Source organism: Desmodus rotundus, chromosome 6 (assembly GCF_022682495.2).
Source record: "Desmodus rotundus isolate HL8 chromosome 6, HLdesRot8A.1, whole genome shotgun sequence".
NCBI classification, from domain to species: Eukaryota; Metazoa; Chordata; class Mammalia; order Chiroptera; family Phyllostomidae; genus Desmodus; species Desmodus rotundus.
This window is the reverse complement of record NC_071392.1, coordinates 126,580,789-126,602,038: the sequence shown is the minus strand read 5'-3', so window position 1 is coordinate 126,602,038 and position 21,250 is coordinate 126,580,789. Positions and strand designations below refer to the sequence as shown.

The 21,250-nt window shown below is 39.6% G+C and overlaps 1 protein-coding gene across 6 annotated transcripts in view; it reads right to left on the bottom strand.

Annotated features, from left to right (window-relative positions):
• Window positions 1-4,339: 4,339 nt before the first annotated feature.
• The window catches only part of NDUFAF5 (NADH:ubiquinone oxidoreductase complex assembly factor 5), a 36,820-nt gene continuing 19,909 nt past the window's right edge, over window positions 4,340-21,250 (bottom strand). For 5 of the 6 annotated variants that reach the window (XM_024559389.4, XM_024559391.4, XM_053926162.2 and 2 more), the window contains 4 exons: window positions 16,739-16,799; window positions 8,246-8,329; window positions 7,816-7,898; window positions 4,340-7,655 (listed from right to left, as the gene is read on the bottom strand). In XM_024559389.4, coding sequence (XP_024415157.1) covers window positions 7,563-7,655; window positions 7,816-7,898; window positions 8,246-8,329; window positions 16,739-16,799 — 321 coding nt within the window. In that variant the 3' untranslated portion in view covers window positions 4,340-7,562. Of the gene's footprint in view, window positions 7,656-7,815; window positions 7,899-8,245; window positions 8,330-10,367; window positions 10,450-16,738; window positions 16,800-21,250 lie in introns of those variants that run through there. The other variant, XR_008427063.2, reaches the window with a different exon arrangement.

The window sequence follows — 21,250 nt, the reverse complement described above, 5'->3', positions numbered from 1 at the left end:
AACACAAAACCTTCACCTAATAGAGCACTAGAATAAATCTCTTATACTTGAGATTCAGATTTTGGCATAGAGGTAAAACAGCTGTATGAGGTCTTCTGATTTATTCTTTTTAATAAAGGGAGGACAACAAGGCCCTAGCCAGGTAGCTCAGTTGGTTAGAGCATCATCCCAATACACCAAAGTTGTAGGTTTGATCCACAGTCAGGGCAATACAATTATCAACAAATGAATGCACAAATATGTGGAACAACAAGTCAATCTCTCTCACCCTCAAATCAATAAAAAATAAAATAAAAAGGGACAATGACTTTAAGCTGTATGTTGATTAATCAATCTTCTTGTGTGAGCAGAGCAAAATTTACATAGGACAAAAGGTAAGCTAGCATCACAGCAGTCAGTAATTCTTGAAAACTTCTCCAAAATTCATTCTGTCTAGAATAGCTAACATATGCTTATTATGTGCCAGGTACTGTTCTAACCAAATGGATTATTAGCTTACTTGATCTTCACAACTACCTTCCGAGGAGGATATTGTATCATCTTCCCTCTTTTACAGAAGGAGGCAACTGGGGTCAACTAACTATTCCAGGGCCACACAGCCAGGACAACCTGGTTCAGAGCCCATTCTCTTTTAAAAGATTTTACTTACTTTTTAGAAAGTTAAGGAAGAGAGGGAGGAAGAAGGAGAGAAACGTTGATCAGTTGCCTCTCGCACACACCCAACCAGGGACCTGGCCCACAATCCAGGCATGTGCTGTGACTGGTAATTGAACCAGTGACCTCTCAGTTAGCAGACCAGCAATCAATCCACTGAGCCACACCAGCCAGGGCCAGAGTCCATTATCTTAACTACTGCACTGGACTGCTTTGAGAAAGTTCATAAACAATTTTGCTGGTGAGTGGATTCTGGTAACTGAATGTAAGTTTTCCTGAAACTATTCACATTATTTAACGTGTCTACAATGCCTAGCATTGTGCAAGGCTAACATTTCCCAAAACTGGTTCTAGGTCTTGCAAGGTGCGCCCTGATAGCATAGTGGGTCATTAGGTCTGGAAGATGCCATAAAATACAGGCTCCTCTGGCAGATTCACAACATGAGCATACTAAAGGTCTGAGAAACCTTAAAGACACCATTTAATTCTATCTAACCCAGCTTTTCCAACCCTATTTACCTCTGGAAACTCTTCTTGTCCCCTTCCTCTAACCCCTACCTTTAACACCTATTAATATTTAAAGAACCCTGGCTGGTGTGGCTCAGTGGATTGAGTGCTGGCCTGTGAACCAAAGGGTTGCTGGTTTGATCCCCAGTCAGGGCACATGCCTGGGTTGTGGGTCAGGTCCTCAGTAGGGGGCACACTACTGTGTGAAATCTTTAAGGATTTTTTAAAAAGATAGTGCAGCAGGCATGCAAGGCATCTTATGAGTTTGGCTTTCTAAGCCAAGAAAATACGTATGACACTTATCCTCTGCTAGGCATTGTACTAATGCTTCTAAGAATGACTTGTTGCATAGCAGTTAACTTAGGCAAGGTAAGCAGGTCAGTGGTAGAAAGGGGTTTCAAAGGGAGGATCTGATTTTACTAATCACTCTACGGGGCTTCCCTGGTATCTAATGACAGCTGGACATCTGGCCTGGACTCAAGACCAGTATAACACCCAGTCAGTTCTGCCGCAGGCCCTGCTTTGACTTCACGCAGCAATTCTATCCTCGTTCTCTAGGACAAGCCCTTCCCTGTCTCCCAGTACCAGCAGTTGTATTCCTGCCCCATTATCCAGGTCCAAGTGCTTTGCATGATACCCAGATTCACTGAAATAAGAATGTAGCCTTGAATCCCAATCCAGTGGCTGATCCTAGAAATCTGCAGCTGAATGTGCCTGAAGCCAACAGCCTTGCCTGTCTTTCCAATCTCCTGCTGTTTGCTATGCAGGGGATCCCCCTACTGTCTTGCCTGGCAGTGACTCAACCTGGGCCTTTCTGCTGCTGATGGAACCCTGGTTACAGCAATGCCAGTTCCCAAGGAGCTGAACCCTTAGCTGAAGAGAACTCATAGATAAGAAACAATGTAAAAAGTGCTAAAGGAGATGGAACAAAAGTTCAAGATGGCCGGGACAAGAAAGCAAAATGAACTGGAGCTGGATTTAAAGAATGACTGAGCTTAGAGTGAGAGAGGTGAAGACAACTTTAAAGGGTGAGCAGCTCCACAGGGACAGATTCAAGCACAGGGCCGAGCTTGTGTAGGAGACAGGGGATGGAATCACCGGTCTGGTTCCCATACACTGCGTGGAGCATACAAAGGCTATGGCAGGAAGGAGAACACGGAGGGCTAGACTGGTAGTTCACAGAAGGCTTTGACCTCTAAAAGAAGACAGCATAATAAAATTGTCAATTGCACTAGCTTTGTGGCATATAAGACTGAAGTCACTTGCTAACTGCCATTATGTGACCTTGGAGAAGTTACCTCTTTAAGCCTGTTTCCTCATGAAAAATGGGAATAATAGTACTAATATCTACTTTACAGGGAGCTGTGAGAATGAAACAAAAGTGCGTAACAAAGGTTTAGCACACTGCCTAGTAAGAGCATAGTACACACTAAGCTTTTAAGGAAGAGTTTACCAACTCTTGTCGTGGCGCCTTAGGACAGGGTGAACGAAGCTGCCTTGGAGAATGAATGTTCAGCTGGCTTTTAACACATGATGCAGACAACCTGATTTAGAGATCCCAGGGTGCCTTCATATATATTTCACTTGGGCCTCCAGACACTTGAAGCCTGAAATTTCCTTTTCAGGTGACTTATACTCGGGACCCTGTCACCTAGACAACCAACTGGGAGCTTTCTGGAAAACTGAGGAACACTTACCAAATGCTAAATGCTTGGTACCTGTGAGAAAATGTGCTCCGTGGAAAATGTAGAAGCAGTCCATGCTGCATGTTGTGGGGTCTGGAGCCCTTCATTGTGGCCCAGAAACTTAGAGCAACAATGCAATTCTGGATCACTTTTATTAGGGGACCCAAGGCAAAACACACTATGTTCACCTGCTCAAACCTTATCCTCAGCTGAAATTCAAATTAATTCTGAACGGAAAAGAAGTGCGCAAAACATCAATGTGGAATCTCAAAACATGGTAAGATAGGAGAGGAGTCCTATCGCTTCTGTCTTGAGACCCAGGTCCTGGGATCAGACTGAATGCTCTGAAGGTTACCCTGCCCAATGGCCCACAGCCATTTCCCACCATAACATGATGGATGTCCCATGCTTCCCTCAGTGATGAGGGCTCCCTATGGCCACAATTCTTGACCAAAAGGAGGAAGGTGGAAACGTTTTGTTTGAAAAGCCCCTTAGGAACTAAGAAGGCAGGCCTATGGCCTCCTTTGAGACGGAGCACCAAACCTGTAATGTTACAGATGAAAATCCTGAGGTCAGAGGGAGCCTGCCTCGGCCTTTGGAACCAGCAGGGCCAGGACTAAACCCAGACCACCTGGCTCACAGTCCCTGCCCTTCCCTCTGTTTCCAGTGTTTCTTTAGGAAAGAGCTGGAAATCCTGTGGGGTTTTCCTCCCCCACTGTCTCCCATTCTCAACCTAAGCAGAACGCAGTTTAGACTGGAACTGTCCTGATTATTCTTCTGCAGGGCTGGCTCTGACAGAACCAGAATGCACATCCTGAGCACAAGCATGAGATTCTTGTACAAGGGGTATGGAGACTGAACGGACTACATTTGCCACTTTGAAAGTTCGGGCTGTTTACCTTTGCCTTGTTTCAGCTATGGCTAGCAAGACAGGATCAACTCTGGCTTTTAAAAAGCCCTCAACTAAAAAAAAATAAATACAGAAATACACTAAAAAAATTAAAAAATGAAAAGCCCTCAACTATTCCACAGCATGCAGCACATCTGAGAGTCTGGTAACAAGTCCATCTTGATGATGAGCTGTCAGTCCCCCGACAGCTAAGGCAGGAGGGGACTGAGGAAACCATGCAGTTGTTCAGCTCACCGAATTCTCCAGGTGAGAGTACTCTCAAATTCTCTGGTTTCTTTCTGGACTAGCCCCCGTCAGGCTTCCAAAAAACTCATCCGATGTTCTTAGGAAGTGAAATTTGAGGCTTACTTGAATGCACCTTGGGAGGTTATCTATTTTGAGATACCGTGGAGACAACTCAAGGTCTGGTTTTCCCTGAGAACAAATGCAATATAGTAATTTATGTTGACTTTACATAACTTCAAATACGCAAGATGTTTTATACTTAAATTACTAACTTGGAATACCCTGGCACCCACATTTTCCAAAGAGAGCAAATTAATTACCTATTTCCATGTTAACAAATTATTCCAAACACGGTAGCTTAAATACAAACATTTATTATCTCACAGTTTCTCTGGATGAGAAATTTGGGGGTGCTTGTCTGGGTGGTTCTGGCTCAAGGTCTCTCATGAGGTTGCCATCAAGGTGTCAGCAGGAGTCACAGTCATCTGATAAGACTGGAGTTGGAAGACCTGCCCCCAGATGGCTCACTCCCATGGCAGTGGCTGTGACTCACCTCTAGGTCCCCTCCACTGTGCCGCTTGGGTGCCCTCGCAAGATGGCAGCCAGCTTTCCCCAAGTGAGGGATCCCAGACAGAGCAAGGAGGAAGCAATGCCTCTTGTTACCGTAAGTGACACACGTTGACTTCCTTATTCTATTTGTTGGAAGGGTATTGCTAAATTCAGCCCATACTCAGAAGGAGGGCAAGGAAGCTCCACCTTTTAGAGACAGGCATATCAAAAAATTTGTGGAGAGATTTCAGAACCACCACAGATAACAAGGCATTATTTCATTATCTGTTAAGAATTATCAGTGCCCACTACACCTTCCATTATTTTCGAATTAACATTTTTAACCAACAAGGTGAATATCTGTCAAACATCCAGGCAGAGAATTCAAGTATATCAATTTCCGGAAGGGCAGGTCCACTGATGGTGAGTTTCCTGAAGATAAACTTCACATTATTAATGGCAACAATAATAAAACACCTCCACCCTCTAGCCCAAAAGTACGTAACATCTATTCTTAGGCGAGAAGCTAAAATAACTTATGAAGAAATAATAATCACCACCCCAAGTACCCTTCTTTTTCCCAGTTATCAATTAATAATCATTTCTTTCCTACACAGAAGTCAACCAATGGTAAAATACTTTTATTCCATCCTTACTTAAGGGATGTATACAGAGAATAGGAGTTATACATGTCTTCAGTACAGGCCACACTGTGTTTCCCACCTAGTGGATAAAAATGGTGCTAAAGCTTTTGAAAAACCAAACTTGCTTCATAAATACTTCATATGTTAACCCTTCTGTTAACTTTTTATAATCATATCACATAATTGATGTCTATAGGTAGCTTCCATCTCAACAAATCCTGCCAACAGTTCTTTCTATAAAGCAAACAATCTTGTTCATAAATATACATTTTTGTGCACACTGCCACGTCTGGAATTCTCCAGGCCAACAACCTGGAACCAGGAAATAATCCAAAGTCTCCCAGCAGCCAAAAGACGTCCCAGTGTCACACAGTGAAGCCTTGTCAGACCAACAACTGAAAGATGCTGGCACATGGACCTCAATCCTCATTTGTCAAGGGAACCAATAAAGCCATGCATTTTACTCCAAAGAGTCCTCTTTCTTACCTTATACACTACTTATAGACACCTTCCCATCTGAATTCTGATCTGACAGCAGGTCAGAAAGGACAAGAAGTGACACAAGAATGTTCACGTTTGTACTGAGATTGACAGCTGGCAGCAAGTAAGTGATGGAAAAGACACACAAAACAGTATCATTCTTGGGGCCAGTCAGTCAGAAATAAGCAGTGCAGTACAACTTGACTTAAGACAATCATGTGGAGTTATAAAGAAATGGTTGTATTCCACACACTGTTTAAGAATGTAACATTTTGGAAACATTTTTGATAGGACATTTTTAAAAGTTTTGTTACTTAACATGATGATTCAGAAAAATGAATTTCCTAAAGTTTCCAAACAACTGAAGCTTGATACTTCAAGCAGACGTTGTTAAAAAAATAATTTTGCTACTGCTACATTAAAATAAATAATTGTACTACTGTCACTCATGTTTAATGCATGTCCTTTAAGAAACACAGACATATGGAGTTTCTCTGTTCCTCGGTCACCAGTTTGCACTTTAATACAGAGATGCTCTTCTCCCTTTAAATTCTAAAAATTAGGCTTAAAAAAAACCCTTTCCCAAATTCTACTTCCTCGGTATTCTTTTCCTGTGTTCAAAACAAAAAAGCTACCAAGAGTATCCCAGCTTCTAGTATCAGTAAGTTTCCTAACTGAAGAGAGGAAGTTTTCCTTACAAAACTCTGGTTTTTAACTGTAACTTAGTCTTCCAAAGGGTACGTTTTTCACATAATTTAATTCAATTCAAATGTAATGGACTATCTATGAGTACTTTGCTACGTACAGGGTAAGACACAGCCCCTATCCAGGAAGAGCCTGCTGCTTGTATGGGAGAGGGAGGGAAGGTAGACAGGAGAAAGAGAAGCAAATGCTGTAATAACTTAGTGAAGCTGAAGAAGAGGCCGGGATCATGCCCAGCTAAATGAAAAGGACAGCAAATTGCTCTCCACTGACTGACAGGTGAGAACAAACTCGCACTCACTCTTGTGTATTCCCACCTTTGTCCCTGCTTCCTTCTTCCCCTATGCTAAGCTGTCTTAGCTTAAATGCTTCCAAATACTTTTGATCACTACTAGTGGACTTGGATCAAAATAATAGTACTAAAGGCCTGAAATGACAAAGGAAAGTCAAACAACAAACAGCACTTTTCATCACTGTGTAGACAATTTTATATGTAATTTTGCCTTCTTAATTATTCTAAGGGGAGCCATGGGGTTCCCACCCAGGTTCTAGAGGTAAAAAAAGAAATATGATTAGAATTCTGGTGCTTTAAAAAATTAAGGAAGGATTCAATAAAGGTACACATTCTTCTGAAGTAAAAAACTACATAATAGCTCTGGAGAGGTACATAAACTTCTGTTTTCTTCATGACAAAGAACAACATGACAAATAATTTTGGTTTAAGTATCTTAACAATAGTCATTATACAAAGTCTATTTTTACTCTAAGTGAGCCAGAACTCTAGAGAACCTACCAACTTGTCCTTTCCCTCATTCCCACTGCTGTGGTCCTCTTACAGACATAACAGAAGATCAGGAAAAGGTACAAAATGTCAGCATGTGTAATGTTTTCCCAACATGTCAGCCATATGTATATGTGAACATATCTGTGGGGTTTTCAGAGAAATATCTTCTTGCCTTTGAACTGAATGTGCACATAAGGCAACCCAATCACTGGATAACAGTGTCTACATGGGAACAGAAAGAAACCATGCAAAACTGAAATGGTTACTAAACATAGTGCAGTTTTAGGTTATTCTAATTATTTGCAAAGTCTGTAGTAAATAGCTAATATATTGCTTCTTGCTTCAACGTGTAGTAATTTTAGATCTGAAAGTTGCCCATCTCTGATAAAAATTCTGGACCATGTTAACGTTGAATAAAATACTTATTGTGACTTTTTCCCCTGTGACATAAGATTGTTCATTTTTCCTAGCTCTCCAAATGACACCGTTGCAGAACCTCTTTCAGCTGGTCTTGCCTGAAAATAATAAAAAAGATTAAAGACATTAGAAATAGATAAGTATGTCCCAACTAAACCTCTTTATGCTGATTTATACTTTAAAAAATCCCAAGTAAACAAACAATAAAAAACAAATGGAAACAAACACACTAAGAAAAGTGATTTGTCATACTGTTACCTGTGAATCATGATATTTCCATCCTATCATGTAATAGATCTGATATGTGGCAGGTACTGAACCATCCTCATTTCTGTACATTTCTGTTAAGACAAATAATGGTTACAGTCTGAAAAAATGTCAGTAGGGAAAATAATTTCCTTGATAAAAGTCATGTCCTCCAAAGAGAAATGGATATTAGGATGCTCACAGGATTCTGGAAATGCCTCACCTGAAAATCCTCAATACTTGAGAAGCTGATAGTACGGAAATAGTAAGGACTGTTTGGAAAAGGGATATGGAGCTATAGGATCTGTGTTTTGAAAGAAGAACAAGAAGTCTGATAGTGCCTTAAAAGGAAAGGAAAAAGCACTGGCAATTGTCAGAGATAAACATGACAAGGGACAAGTTCCCCAGTGCATCCGGGTAGCAGACCGGTGGGCTTCCTTACCTCTGTACACAGCTGCAGCTGCCAGCATCGTGTCCCGGTGTAGGAGAGCTTTTCTATTCCACGCGCAGTTGCTCTCACCCATACCTAAAAATACACTATAGGCAGTTTGAGATCATACAGCAAATACCCTGAGCAGCTCAATCAATACTGCTGATTTAACCTTATGTCATCCAACAGTACACCTTTCTCTAACAGTTATGTAAAATAACTAAATAATCTCATTTTGCTCTCAGAATGTAGTGAGGCTTCTTAGTGACTAAGGCAAAACAACCTGAAGCTTCTGGGTATTAAGACAAGTAGAGAAGTCAAATTTCAGGAGGCTATGCCCATAAGCACATTGTACTTGTCAGTGATGGTCTAAAGTGAGCCAGCTGGGCAAAAATTGAGGTGAGTGGCCCTCCAGGTGAGTCATCAGGAGTTGGCAAGTGCCTTTCCAAGGATGCCACATTTTATGCCCCTTTTAGCTGCTCTTCAAAGGAGGACAGGACACTGCTACGATCGATGCCTTACTCCTTCTAAGCCGTGACTGTTATATGATCATGAAACTTGGAAAAGGGCTCTGATACTCATTAGATTATACCAAAGCTGATGGGTTTCCAAATTTTATAACTCTTCACTAATCCCAGATTAGGAAAAAATAGGTACATTCTTTTTAGGAGCACTATTGTAAATGTTTTAAAATTTACTTTTAGATTTCTTTCTGTTAAGTTGATAGCTAAAGGCTAGGGTTAATATTATTCTATTGTTCATTAAAAATTATTGTTGTATATTTGATTCTTCTTTATGCATATACTTAAACAAAATTACTTTGAAAGACCAGATTTTAAACTAGTCCTCAAAATTAAAAAACCTAAAATGCAAAAATCCTTTATATTTATTCTCTATATACTTGTATATACTACAAGAAAGCAAAAATCAGTTTCTTGATTTTGTTTTTCTACTTTTACAAAGGAAAACCAATAAACCTTTCAATATCAATGTTCGTTATTAATTTAAAAATAATAATCTCCCAAGTTTTCAATGGTCTTATTGAAAACAGTCAACAAATTAGCTGTAATAAGTAAACCTCATTCTCTCCAATCCCAAAGGCTCCTATTATTCCCTAAAATAATGCATCTCTGATACTAAAAGCAACGTCTCTCATCCTGTGAGTTAAACAGCCCCAATTCATAAAGGCCAACAGACAGACAAACCAGGAAATTAATCCTCATGAAGGCAAGGGTGGATCTTATTCTTGCTGTCACAAAGCAACTAGATGACCTTAGACCAATTGCTCTGGGTCTTTAAGGTAGCCAGACTAGGTCATCTCTAAGGCTTCTAATGCTAACATTTTTGACCCACTACATAATCCCATTTTAAAACATTCTCCTACATAGTGAGTATCAACTATATCAGGAGACCAGAGGTAAACAGGGACTCACACTTGGAAGAGTCTGTTGCTGCTTATGGCTGTGGTGCTTTCACTTCTGTTGAACTTCCTGCTGCCATGACACGTTAGTTATCAGGCAGCACCAGTGAAAAACAGGTTTAATTTTTTAATGTAAATACTTAATGCATTTCTATGAAATGCCTTCTAAATAATTGTTATTAGGATATACTAATTAAGATTACTAGGCATAATGCTTTTTCTGAAGGTCTGACCTAGGTCTAACCTAGGCATAATGCTCCTTCTGATACAGGGATTCAAGAGCATTCCTAGACAGCATAAAAAAAAACTCTGCTGCTAGGGCAGCCCATCCTGAAGTGCACAGTCATCCTGAACTTCCCTTCCCCTGCAAGGAGTCTAGAATTTGGGATCAAAATCCCAGTTCTGACCCTTTCATAACCTGGAGCAAAGTAATTTAACCTCTATGAAACTCAACTTTGTGATCTTCAAAATGGCATGATAACACTTCATAACATATTCTGATGGACCTTTACTGAGGACGACCTGGCAAACTCATCTGGGAACTTCTGACCAGCTCTGGGCTTTGGCATAATAGAAAAATCTGGAAGGAGGTAACTGTTAAAGAGTCTCACAGTGTTTTTAAGGTGAAGTTCAACTGTTTATTAAAAAAATACAATTTATTCTAGTTTACTAGGAACAATACTGAGTATTGTCTAAAATAACAATTGAACTTACCTTAAAACTACTGTGAAAGCCTCCAAAACTTTTCATGCATTCATTGCTGATATACAAGTTGTTGTGTAAAATCGACATTTTTCTGTGAATTAATAATAATGGCAGCTTAAATGAGAAACACCACAACCACCAAAAAAGAAGTATAATGCAATGTAAAATACCAAAAACCAATTTGAAGGTAGCACTATCTTCCAGTCTGCAAAGCCACACACCTGCAAGTCACCCAAGCTTTTCCTTTCCTCATCCCCTGACCACTATACTCCTATCTTAGCTCCCTCTGACCTTTCAGAAGAAGGGTAAGGATTTCAGGGTCTGAGTCAGGCTGCTACACTGGATTTAAATCCTGGCTCTACCACTTATTAAATACATCACCATAAGCAAGTTACTACTCTCTGTGCCTCAGGTTCCTCATGCATAACAAGAGGTTAACTATACTAGCTCTAGTCTTATCTTCTTCATAAAATACACTCATATACAACGCTGCAGAATGAGCCCTCTAACACTAATTTGACTGTCTCTCCTCTGTGCAAAACTTTTCCAAGACACTATCAAGCTCACTTGATAAAATCTAGAAGATTCTAATGGACTATCCTGCATCATTTTCCATCATCTCCCCATTTTACATGTTTGAGAAATACTGAAATACTGTACAGTTTCTTATTAAGGAAATGTGTATCCTTTTACATCTCTATAACTCTACACAGGCCATTTCTTAGGCCTGGAAAACAATGCTTGCCCTGCCCCAAATCTGCACCCACCCCTTCATTCTCCTGGCAAGTTCATTTTAGCTTAGGTGCTGCCTCTTCTGCAAAAGCATCCCTTACTCCCTAAGATTTAGGGGCTTTTTCTCCCTGTATTATAAAAAACGATCTCATTTTACAGCTAAATATAGATGTCTGTCTACCTCTGTGTCTCTCTACTAGAACATAAGCTCCCTGAGATCAAGGACCATGTGTTTCCATCATTGGCTCAGTGGTTGGTTCATGGTAAACGCTCAATAAATGGTAAGTGAATGATTATAAAATCAACCAACTAATGCTTATATCTACTTCATTAAATATCACTTTTACAAGTTATCTTTAAATAGTTCCTCTTAATACTCCTAAGGATAGGAAACACCTGAGACTAAAACACCTGATTTGGGTAAAAGACTTTACAGCAGAAATAAGGGCATTGGCAAAAACTTCTTAAAGGTAAATAAAAAGCAACAGTTTCTCAAAATGATCAATTTAAAACCCAGATTATCAACTTGGGAGGGGGCACAAGGCAAACCTCTAGTGACTAGAAATGCTGTATAGCTTTGTTTGGATGGTGGTTAAATTACAAGCAGCTGTATACTTAAGATAAATGCATTTTACTGAATATCTATCTAACTTTAATTTAAAAAAGCCCACACAGATCAAGTATGCAATATAGGGCTCTGGATTCAAATCATAATTCTAGACTTAGTGTGACCATGAACAAGATACTTAACTACTGAATGTCTCAATTTGCTCATCTGTAACATTAGGGTATTAGGAAATATCATAAAATTGTACATAGCATGGAGTAAATACTGTATTTTCAGATCAATGGGCAACAACCTCTTTCAACTGATAGGTCTACTTTCTCATCTCTCTTTTCTTTCTTGAAGTTAATTATGAGCACAGCATTTATTATATAGCAGAACAAAAATAAATGCTGTATTTGAAAACAATTTTATCATTACAGTCCGAACAATACATTATCAGTGCACCACCATCTCTCAAGCTTTCAGGTGAAGGGGCTCCGTGATCACATCAGGGGGAGCCAAGTGTGTGGAGCAGTGCTCAGGGGCAGTATGGAATTTATTATTGGCTCCCTGTCACCTTGGGCCGCATGCTAAGGCTGCCAATCCCTGTATTAAATGATAATAAATGTGACTACAATAGTAAGCTTTTGTTGGGAACCGCCCTGCCTGGTTTCAGAAGCTGTCACCCCCCATGGTTAAGGCTGAGTCAGAGTTGGGACCATAAGCCACTAAGGAGACAAAGCTTATCTCCCTGGCAGGTGTGCCACCTCTGCCCACTTCACCCTGCTTGGCCCTGGGCTTGATCAGTTAGCCAATGACGGGTAAGATTCCTCAAGGGAGGAACAACCTAAGACAGGCATTGGTCACCAGGAATAAGCCCACAGGGAAGGATTTGGGGGCTATAGAAAAAAGGGTGATGGACCCTCACCCCTCAACTTTGAAATAGCCTGAGTTCTCATTCTGTCTGCAAGAAGTCTCCTAATCTCTTGGCTACCTTACTTCCCTTGCCTGACTTAAGCCTGAAGCAGTAACAGAGGGCAGTGCAGTCCTGTGCTGGGAGGGGAGATTCCCTGGGGAATCAGGCCTAAGAAAAAATGCATACAATCCTGTGAAACCTACTTAATTTATACCCTCAGCTTAAAAGATAAGGGTCCAGACCTGAGATGAGTCTGGCGCCCAAAGTTTTATAGCCCTTTAACTAATTGGCCGTAACTCAGAATAAGCCCTCAAAGTTCTCCGTAAATTATGTATTGTTTAACCCTTACTGCCTGACAATGATTGATGAGCTTTATCTGTATTCCTGTGGGAATTAATCTAATAAAAGCCCATAGAGGAAAAGGCTCTTGGCCCTTCTCCTTTGAGAGACTGGCCACCTTTCCTCCCCAAGCAGATCATGTCTTGGCAGACTTATTCTTCATCCGTGGCGGACACAGGGCTCAGACATAAAGCTCCGCAACAAGTTTTCAGCTACACATCTTCCCCTTCAGAATGCTCAAAGCTGGACAATAGGTAAAATGGACCTGTTACAAATGGGTAGCTACAAGAAGCAGTAGAATCAATAACGGTGTTCTAGCGCAGGAGTCATGCCATCCAAGAAGGCAAGAGTCTGGCACCTAATTCCACTAGGAGGTAAGTGTTCTCTTTAAGCCTCAGCTTTCTCACTTGTAATACAGAAAGGAAGTAGTTACCAGAAGGCTATTGAGAAAAGCAAGTGCAGTAATGCTCACGAAAAAACTATAAATCTGTAAATAAACTATTTATTTTTATAATCCTCTTGCTTTAAATCATCTTCAATTTTTTAGGATCCAGTTTAAGGTTTCCTTGGATAAATATAGTTCTGGTTTCTTAGAATACACTTTTAATCCATTCAGCTTCCCCTACTGATTAAAATTGCTTATGCCATTTGTTTAACAAAAAAATCAAGCCTCACTCATTCTCACTTTAGCCTCAGCTTACCTCAGTATTTCTCCTTGGAGAAATCACTTTTCCAGTAGCTCTCAGGGGTAGACATGTGTCTTTGCAGACCTCACCTCTTTCACAGTTGGGGGCTAGGGTCAGTGTCCTGTAGCTGTTCAAAGCCTCTTCCAGGCCATTACTTCTCTACCCTATGAAAAACCCTTGCCCTGCTGGGACCCACACCATGTGGCCAGAACCCTTCCCCACTCCAGCTTGGTGTCAGACATCAGGGCCCCAGTCCATCCTTTCATTCATCAAGGGGTTTTCCACTTGGTTCAGTTTCCCTCTATACCCTAAGTCCTGCTGCCACCATGGGCAACTTCAATGATAATAACCAACCATCAAGTATCATGGCCTCTTAAGGTTTTTTAGTCTCCTTACCACTAATGGACTTCTCCATCACACTTATAACATGTTCCAAAATCATCAATTTAAACATCCAATTTTCTGACTATATCCTCCTGTCCTTCAAGCGTGTCCCAGTATTTCAACCATAATAAATATCTGACCACCTTGGGATCACTTCCTTGTGTATGTCTCCTCTACTTTTTGCCAATCTAGTAGCTTATTGTTTTCCTTCTTTCTAGTTACCTTTCCTTCCAGCTTAGATTATTTGGCTTACTATGTCAATTATACTCTTGGAATTTTTTTTAGTTTTTCAATTACAACCAATATTCCTTTGTATTAGTTTCAGGTGTACAGTATAGTGATTAGACATTTATATAGTTTAAGAAGTGGTTCCCCCAGTAATTCTAGTACCCACCTAGCAATAGACATAAGTCATTACAATATTACTCACAATATTCCCTAAATGGTACTTTATATCACATGACTGCTTTGTAATTATCAATTTGTACTTCTAAATCCCTTCACCTTTTCACCCAAACCCCTCTTGGAATTATCTTTGCCTTTGTATTTTCATCACTCTCAACTAGCAAGGCCTCAACCCAAACTAACTTTTCTGTTTTGTCCCTGGTGTAGTTGGAGAAAGTCACAGATGTGTTTGACCAACTTCAAATGTACCCTTCAAATTCTATAACTTTCCCTGATCTATTCAACTCCCTATTCTCCACAATGAATATTTCAAATTATTTCCACTCAATTCTCAAACCTCTGATCCTTTCCTTCTTGGTATATGACACTATTTTCTGTTTGACATATAAAATAGATTAGATGGGAACTCATTAGATGGGAACTTACTGCTACCAAACATAAATGCCTACGTCCATTGGAAGTAACCTTCGTCCCTTCCTTTTATGCACCCCCCCCACCCCATCCAAGGTCAATCCTGCCCCAGCCTTTGCATCTCATCCGCTTCCACCTCCTGCGGTATCAGACACATCAGTTTTCCATTCTTTCTTCTAGAGTCACTTCTATGGAAGCACTTAGATTCTTTCAATCAGCAGTTAAACAAATTCAAGCCTTAAGACAAAACAAAATGAAAAATGTTGCCCCATGTCCTACTCTTCTGTTCCTCTCTGATACCTGTAGCCTTTCCATCTCCTACTTCTTATTCACAAGCTTCTTGAGAAGATAGTAGATATTTGGCTATCCTCACCTTCCACTTAGGCCTCAACCTACCATTGCTTCTACTCCCATCACTCAACAAAAGAGCTCTCACCATGGTCATAACCTTCTTGTTCCTGAATCTAATGAGCTTTCTTTTCAGTACGTACTTCGCTACTTTGAGAGCTCCTTTTGTTTTAAACATTTTAGATTCCCTTTGTTTTGGACTTCCCTTGGTTTAGACAATACTGAATTTTTCTGTTGTTTCTCCTTACCACCTTGCTAGCTGTTCTTCCTCAGTCTCTCTGTGGGCTCATCCTTTGACGCAGTCACTACATGTGAGGTTCCTAAAGGCTCAGTATTAATCTCATGATCTCACTTGTGCTCTCATCCTAGGCAACTGCTTCAAATGCCACCCATTCACAAAGGAGTTACAATTTTTATCCTCACCTGAGGCTACGTTTTATTGTTTTTTTGAAGATTTTTAATTTATTTTTAGAGAGGGGAAGGAAGGGAGAGAACAAGGGAGAGAAACATCAATGTGAGAGAGAAATATCGATCAACTACCTCTCTCTCACACACAGCCCGACCAGGTACTGAACCTGCAACTCTTCTTAGATATTTCAAACCACTTCAAACCCAACATATCCAAATGTGAACTCAAGAGTTGTACCAGCGCAAGCTTGGTCTGCTACTGTTTACAGGTATAGACCATATATCCGGTTATGTTTGCTAAAAACTCAACAGTTTTGTTTGAAATGTTACTGTCCTTTATCAGAGCATATGTAATCCACCAGCAAGAACTGTCAAATTTACCACCTAAATATCTCTAGAATCCATTCATTTCTCTCCATCTCCACTGCCCACCTTAGTCTAAACTACCATCACTTTTCACAGGGCTTTACTGAAATGTCTCCCTAGTAGTTTACCTGCCAATCCATTCTTTTCAAAATATAAATCTGCTACCTGAACCCCCCTCCTTAAAGGGCATTTTAAGGTAAAGACAAACCATCCTAACAGGGACTGTAAGACCCTACTGCAACTCTTCTTACTACTACCTATATTCTAGACAAAAATGCCCTTCTTTCAATTCTTGTCATGCTTTTTCTTGCAACAGGGCCTTTGCACATGCTCTTCTCCTGGCCTGGGACTCACATCCTCCCCTCTTCTCCTAGTTAACTCATCTTTGTATTTTTATAGCATAGGCACCACTTCTCAGATAAGACATTGTTGACTCTCTCAGACCAGGACCTATCCCCTTGACAAACCCCAATCCTATATGAACCCCAACTACCTGCTTTCTTGTGCCTAGACCTGTACTGCAAACTGTTGCTAAAGAAAGTCATTGATGTGTTCTCCCATCCTCAAATGCACCATTCAAGAAGTCCTGCCATTCTTTTACAGGCAGTCATAGCACTACGTACCTCTACTTCATAGCACTTACCGCAATTCTAATTTAACATTTATCTTTGTAGCAGGTGCCTGATATCTGCCTCATGCATTTTATATTACAAACTCCGTAAAGACAGCCTGCTTTCTTACCAATGTATCCCTAGTGCTTAGCCCAGGGCTTGCCATTGTGTGAGCTCTCAAAATATGCCTATCAAATGGAGTCTGAAAATGCTTTAAAGTGCCTTACCTTGTAAATCTTCCATTAATTCAAACATTCCAGGATAGTTAACTTGAATTTCATCAGTATCCTATACAAAAAGAAAGAGAAATATTTATTTGACATTCATCACAAAACAATCCAGATTCAAAAGAAGGCCACAGAGATTATCCAGACCAATCTCAGTATGCAGCAATCTTCTTTACAATATTCTTCACAGGTGTCATCTGACTTATGCCTGATTTATGATGACTTCAAATTGCTGAATAAATTCACTATTTTAAGAGAACTCTTTCTAAAACTCCACAAACTGGTTCTAGTTCTTTCTCTCTGGGAACACCACAGAATAAATCTATTCTGTGCTTTGCAAACAACTGCCCTCTTCTACAAATCAAAAAACTCTGCCAGGACACTGTAGGGGAAGAGCACTTTCTCACCCTAAATATGTCTCTTTAGCATGAGGATTATTTCAGGCTGATTGTTTTTAAAAAACAAAAGGCTCCAGAAGAGTTTTTTACCTTAACTGACTAAAAGAATTTTGATAAAGGGTCTGGTCCAGGAAGAACACTATCATCAGGGATAACCACAGAGTATGGGCTAGGTGTGGGAGGGGTAATTTGGGAGGACTTGAAGACCAAAGACCTTCTGTGGCCCACTGTTTCTGCATGACGCAGGAAACATTTGTTTACCAAACATTTGTTTGGCCATCTCCATGTAAATTGCCTTCCTCCTCTTTGAAGTCCCAGAATCCTACCCCTTCTCTTTAACTCAGAATGCATATAAGCCCCAAGTGCCTGCTGTGGGCCCCATATTCTTAGAGTTCCCTTACATATGAAATTATATGATTTTTTTCTATTAATCTGTCTCATCTCAATTTAATTCTTAGACCAGCCAGAACCTAGAATAGAGGAGTAATTTTTCCTCCCCAACCATATCATTTTTTTAGGGGGAGGAGTTAGTCTTCTAGACAAAATTAATAGATCCTTACACATTCTCATTACATTTTTCTACACACAGTCAGTATCAACTTCTCTCTTAAAATGTAGCACCCAGCAAACAAAATATAACCAGAGACACTGAAGTTAAGAACAATCTAACAACAGCCAGGGGGGAGTGGGGCAGTGAGGAGAGGGGATTAGAGGAACTACTATAAAGGACACATGGAAAAAATTAAGGGGGTGGGTGGAGGTGGGGGAAGGAGGTAGGTTCAGCTGGGTTGGGGTGGAGGAATGGGGAGAAAAGGCATACAACTGTAATTGAGTAACAATAAAAATTTTTTTTAAAAATGTGGCACCCAGAACCAAGCCAAACAGGCTCATCTGCCAAAATGTTTTCATTCTACTTCATTAATGCAGCAATACGGCACTGGCCCTGAAGGATATGGGTGCACTGCTGACACATTCAGTTTATTTCTGACATGTATTAATTATCTGCATATCTGCATTTTCTCCTAATATATTAGTCTGCCAACTCCAAAAGGAAATGGGCTTCATTTAGAATGCCACCTGACCCTGAAAGTAATTCACTAAGAGGGTCCTATAAATGTAAATATAACCACTTGGTTTTAATTTCACTTAAAAGGAAGAAACCATTGCAGTGTAATAGTAATATATCTAATGTTGTATGCAATATAAATCTGTATAATTGATTATATAAAAGCTTTTTTGGATGGAATATTTAAAAAAATGAATTAGAATGCAATGTTAATATAGCACTTTAGAGACAGGTATGTCTCAAGTAACAAATTTATAGATTTATTATTAAATCAATGTCTTCCTAATTTTATAAAATATAAAGAAGCTTCGACACCAGTATTTTTGTATTAATGTTTCAGTCATTCACTTCATTTTTGGAGAATAATATGGAGGGTATTCTGAATTAATAGCTTTTCCAAATAACAGAAATGTAGGCTTTTAAATGCTGTATCAGGTTAGCATTTTTAGTAGAAATCTTTCTAAAATGCACAATCCACTTGTCAACCATAGAAAACTGCATGGATTAACATTACTTAACTTTCTTTTCAAGACTCAGGATAGAAGTCCCATCTTTTTCCTGATAGGTAACAACTCTGGAGCCCCCTAACGTCGCTGACTAACCTGTGAGGCATGGTACAAATTTTTAACATATCCCCATGAACATTTGTACTACACATCTCCATATTACTTCCATTCCCTACATCCCCTCTTACACTTTTTAGCATCTTTTTACTTTCCCACTCATGATGCTCTTCATTTCACTTTAGTTTGTAACACAGCAATATGGGAGGCAGTGTTTGTTTTTCTTTTTTCTTTTTGTTAGAGATTTTATTCATCTGCTTGGGGGGGTGGGGTAGGGAGAGAAACATCGATGCAATAAACATAGATTGGTTGCCTCTTGCACGTGCCCCAACTGGGGACCAGAATGGGAATCGAACAGGTAACCCAACCGGCAACCCAACCAATTGAGCCACGCGGGCCAGGGTTGGGAGGCAATTCTTAAAAGGGTTAACTGCGAAGATAACCTTTTCCTTATTATAAGTAAATTAAATACTAGAGATTAATGCTTGAAATCAGTGGATTCTGATCTATTTTCAATCACAGCCCTCTCTCAAGATGTGGTAAAAAATACGGGCCCTCTTCTACATATACAAACAACAAAAACCATGTCTCCTTACAACGTCCAGTGTTATAGGACCCTCTAAAGTCTACTGATATAAATTCAAGAAAACAGAAATCAGGCAGAGATTTCTGTTTTGTTCAATTGCTATATCCAAAGTACCTAGAATAGTGCCTGGCACAGAGGAGGTACTCAATAAATGTTGTTGTAAGACTGAATAAATGGAAACAACAAAATAGTCATTTCAGAATTGTTTCTCTTGGCAAAAAAGACTACCAACAACAAAAAACTGGAACAAACCTAATGTTCATTAGGGAAATAGTGAAATAAAACTGTGGTACAGTCTTACTACAGAATAATATGCAGAAGTTGAGGGCAAATATATTCATATTGATTTGGAAAACAATCTAAAATATTCTGTTAAGAATGAAAAATAAGTTTCAGAAATATGTGTTTCTCTATATATAGTATAGTAGAGTATGATAATAGCTAATTCTAGGGCAGCAGATCTCAGCGTGGTTTGGGGAGTCCTTGGGTCCCTGCTGCCCTAGAAGTAGCTGTTATCATACTCCACCATTCCATATATTTGACTTTTTCACCTCTAAATCTCTCATGAATATGCAATGGGATTTTTCAGAAATTACATGACGTGATATTGCAATAGATGTAAACACAGAAGCAGACATGAGAATGTAGCTTTTATTATGACATACATTAAAGGAGTATATAAAAAGGTAAAACAATGATATTCTTTTCTCTTATTTTTCTTTCTTTTGGACAATAGAGTTCTTTTTCACAAAAATATAGTTATTTATGTTACAATGTAATTGGTACTGATATATTGTTAGTTTTAAGTGAATAATTACTAAAATTGTTTTAATTTCTAATATAGTTAATGCTGACAGATATAATATACATAAAGAAAAGCCTTTTCAGGTCTTCAGTAATTCTAAGTGTGTAGAGGGGTCATAAGACCAAAATTTTGAGAATTGTTGCTTTCAGGAGAAAGCTAAGATTTGGGGGACTAAAGGAAATGACAGTGTTTCATTTTATCTATAGAGTGATTCCCTCAATGTACCACTGCCTACATTGAGAGTGTTTGTTTTAATTACAAAGCAGAATCTTCACATAAAGCAGTTTTCCCATTTTCAGCTGCCTAACATCTCAGGATGCAGTTTCTATTGACTCATGCCATTTACAATTTTACAACAGACAGAAGTGAAATCTTAAGGGTTGTTATCACTTCCTAGCCTATTGTTTCTTCCTTCCCCGAAAGTCCCTTTTCAACACCAGAGGCCCTGGTCTATGCCCCACCTTTCTACCAAAATAAGGAAGGATAAGACAATCCATTTTCGGTTGGCTGATTTTATGAAATACATTCACACTAAATCACCTTAAATGTTTATTTTGATTTTAAGCCTACTGTCTCTAATTATGCAATGAGAAGCTTTTCTTTATCAAGAAACTCCTATTTTGTCCTGGCTGGTGTGGCTCAGTAGATTGAGTATGGGCCTGAGAACCAATGGGTCACTGGTTGGATTCCCAGTCAGAGAACATGGCTGGGTTGTAGGTCAGGTCGCCAGTACGGGGTGAGGAAGAGGCAACCACACACTGATGTTTCTCTTCCTCTCCTTCTCCCTCCCTTCCCCTCTCTCTAAAAATACATTTTAAAAAATCTTAAAAAAAAAAAAAAAGAAATTCCTATTTCTTCTAATCAGGTTTAGAGATGTTTCGAGGCCTGAGGGGTTCAGAAAAGGATACCAAGTGTACTCAGCAACCTCTGAAGGCAGTAATGGCATCCTTTAGAATTACTCTGCTATTGAAAGGAGTTGGAAGAGAGTAATTGTTTCCTCTCCAGATGACCGGCTGATGAAAGTCTTAGGCTGGAGAGTGCTAAGAGTAGAATGAGGGAGAGAGAAGAAGACAGGAGCTAATATTTACTGAGCA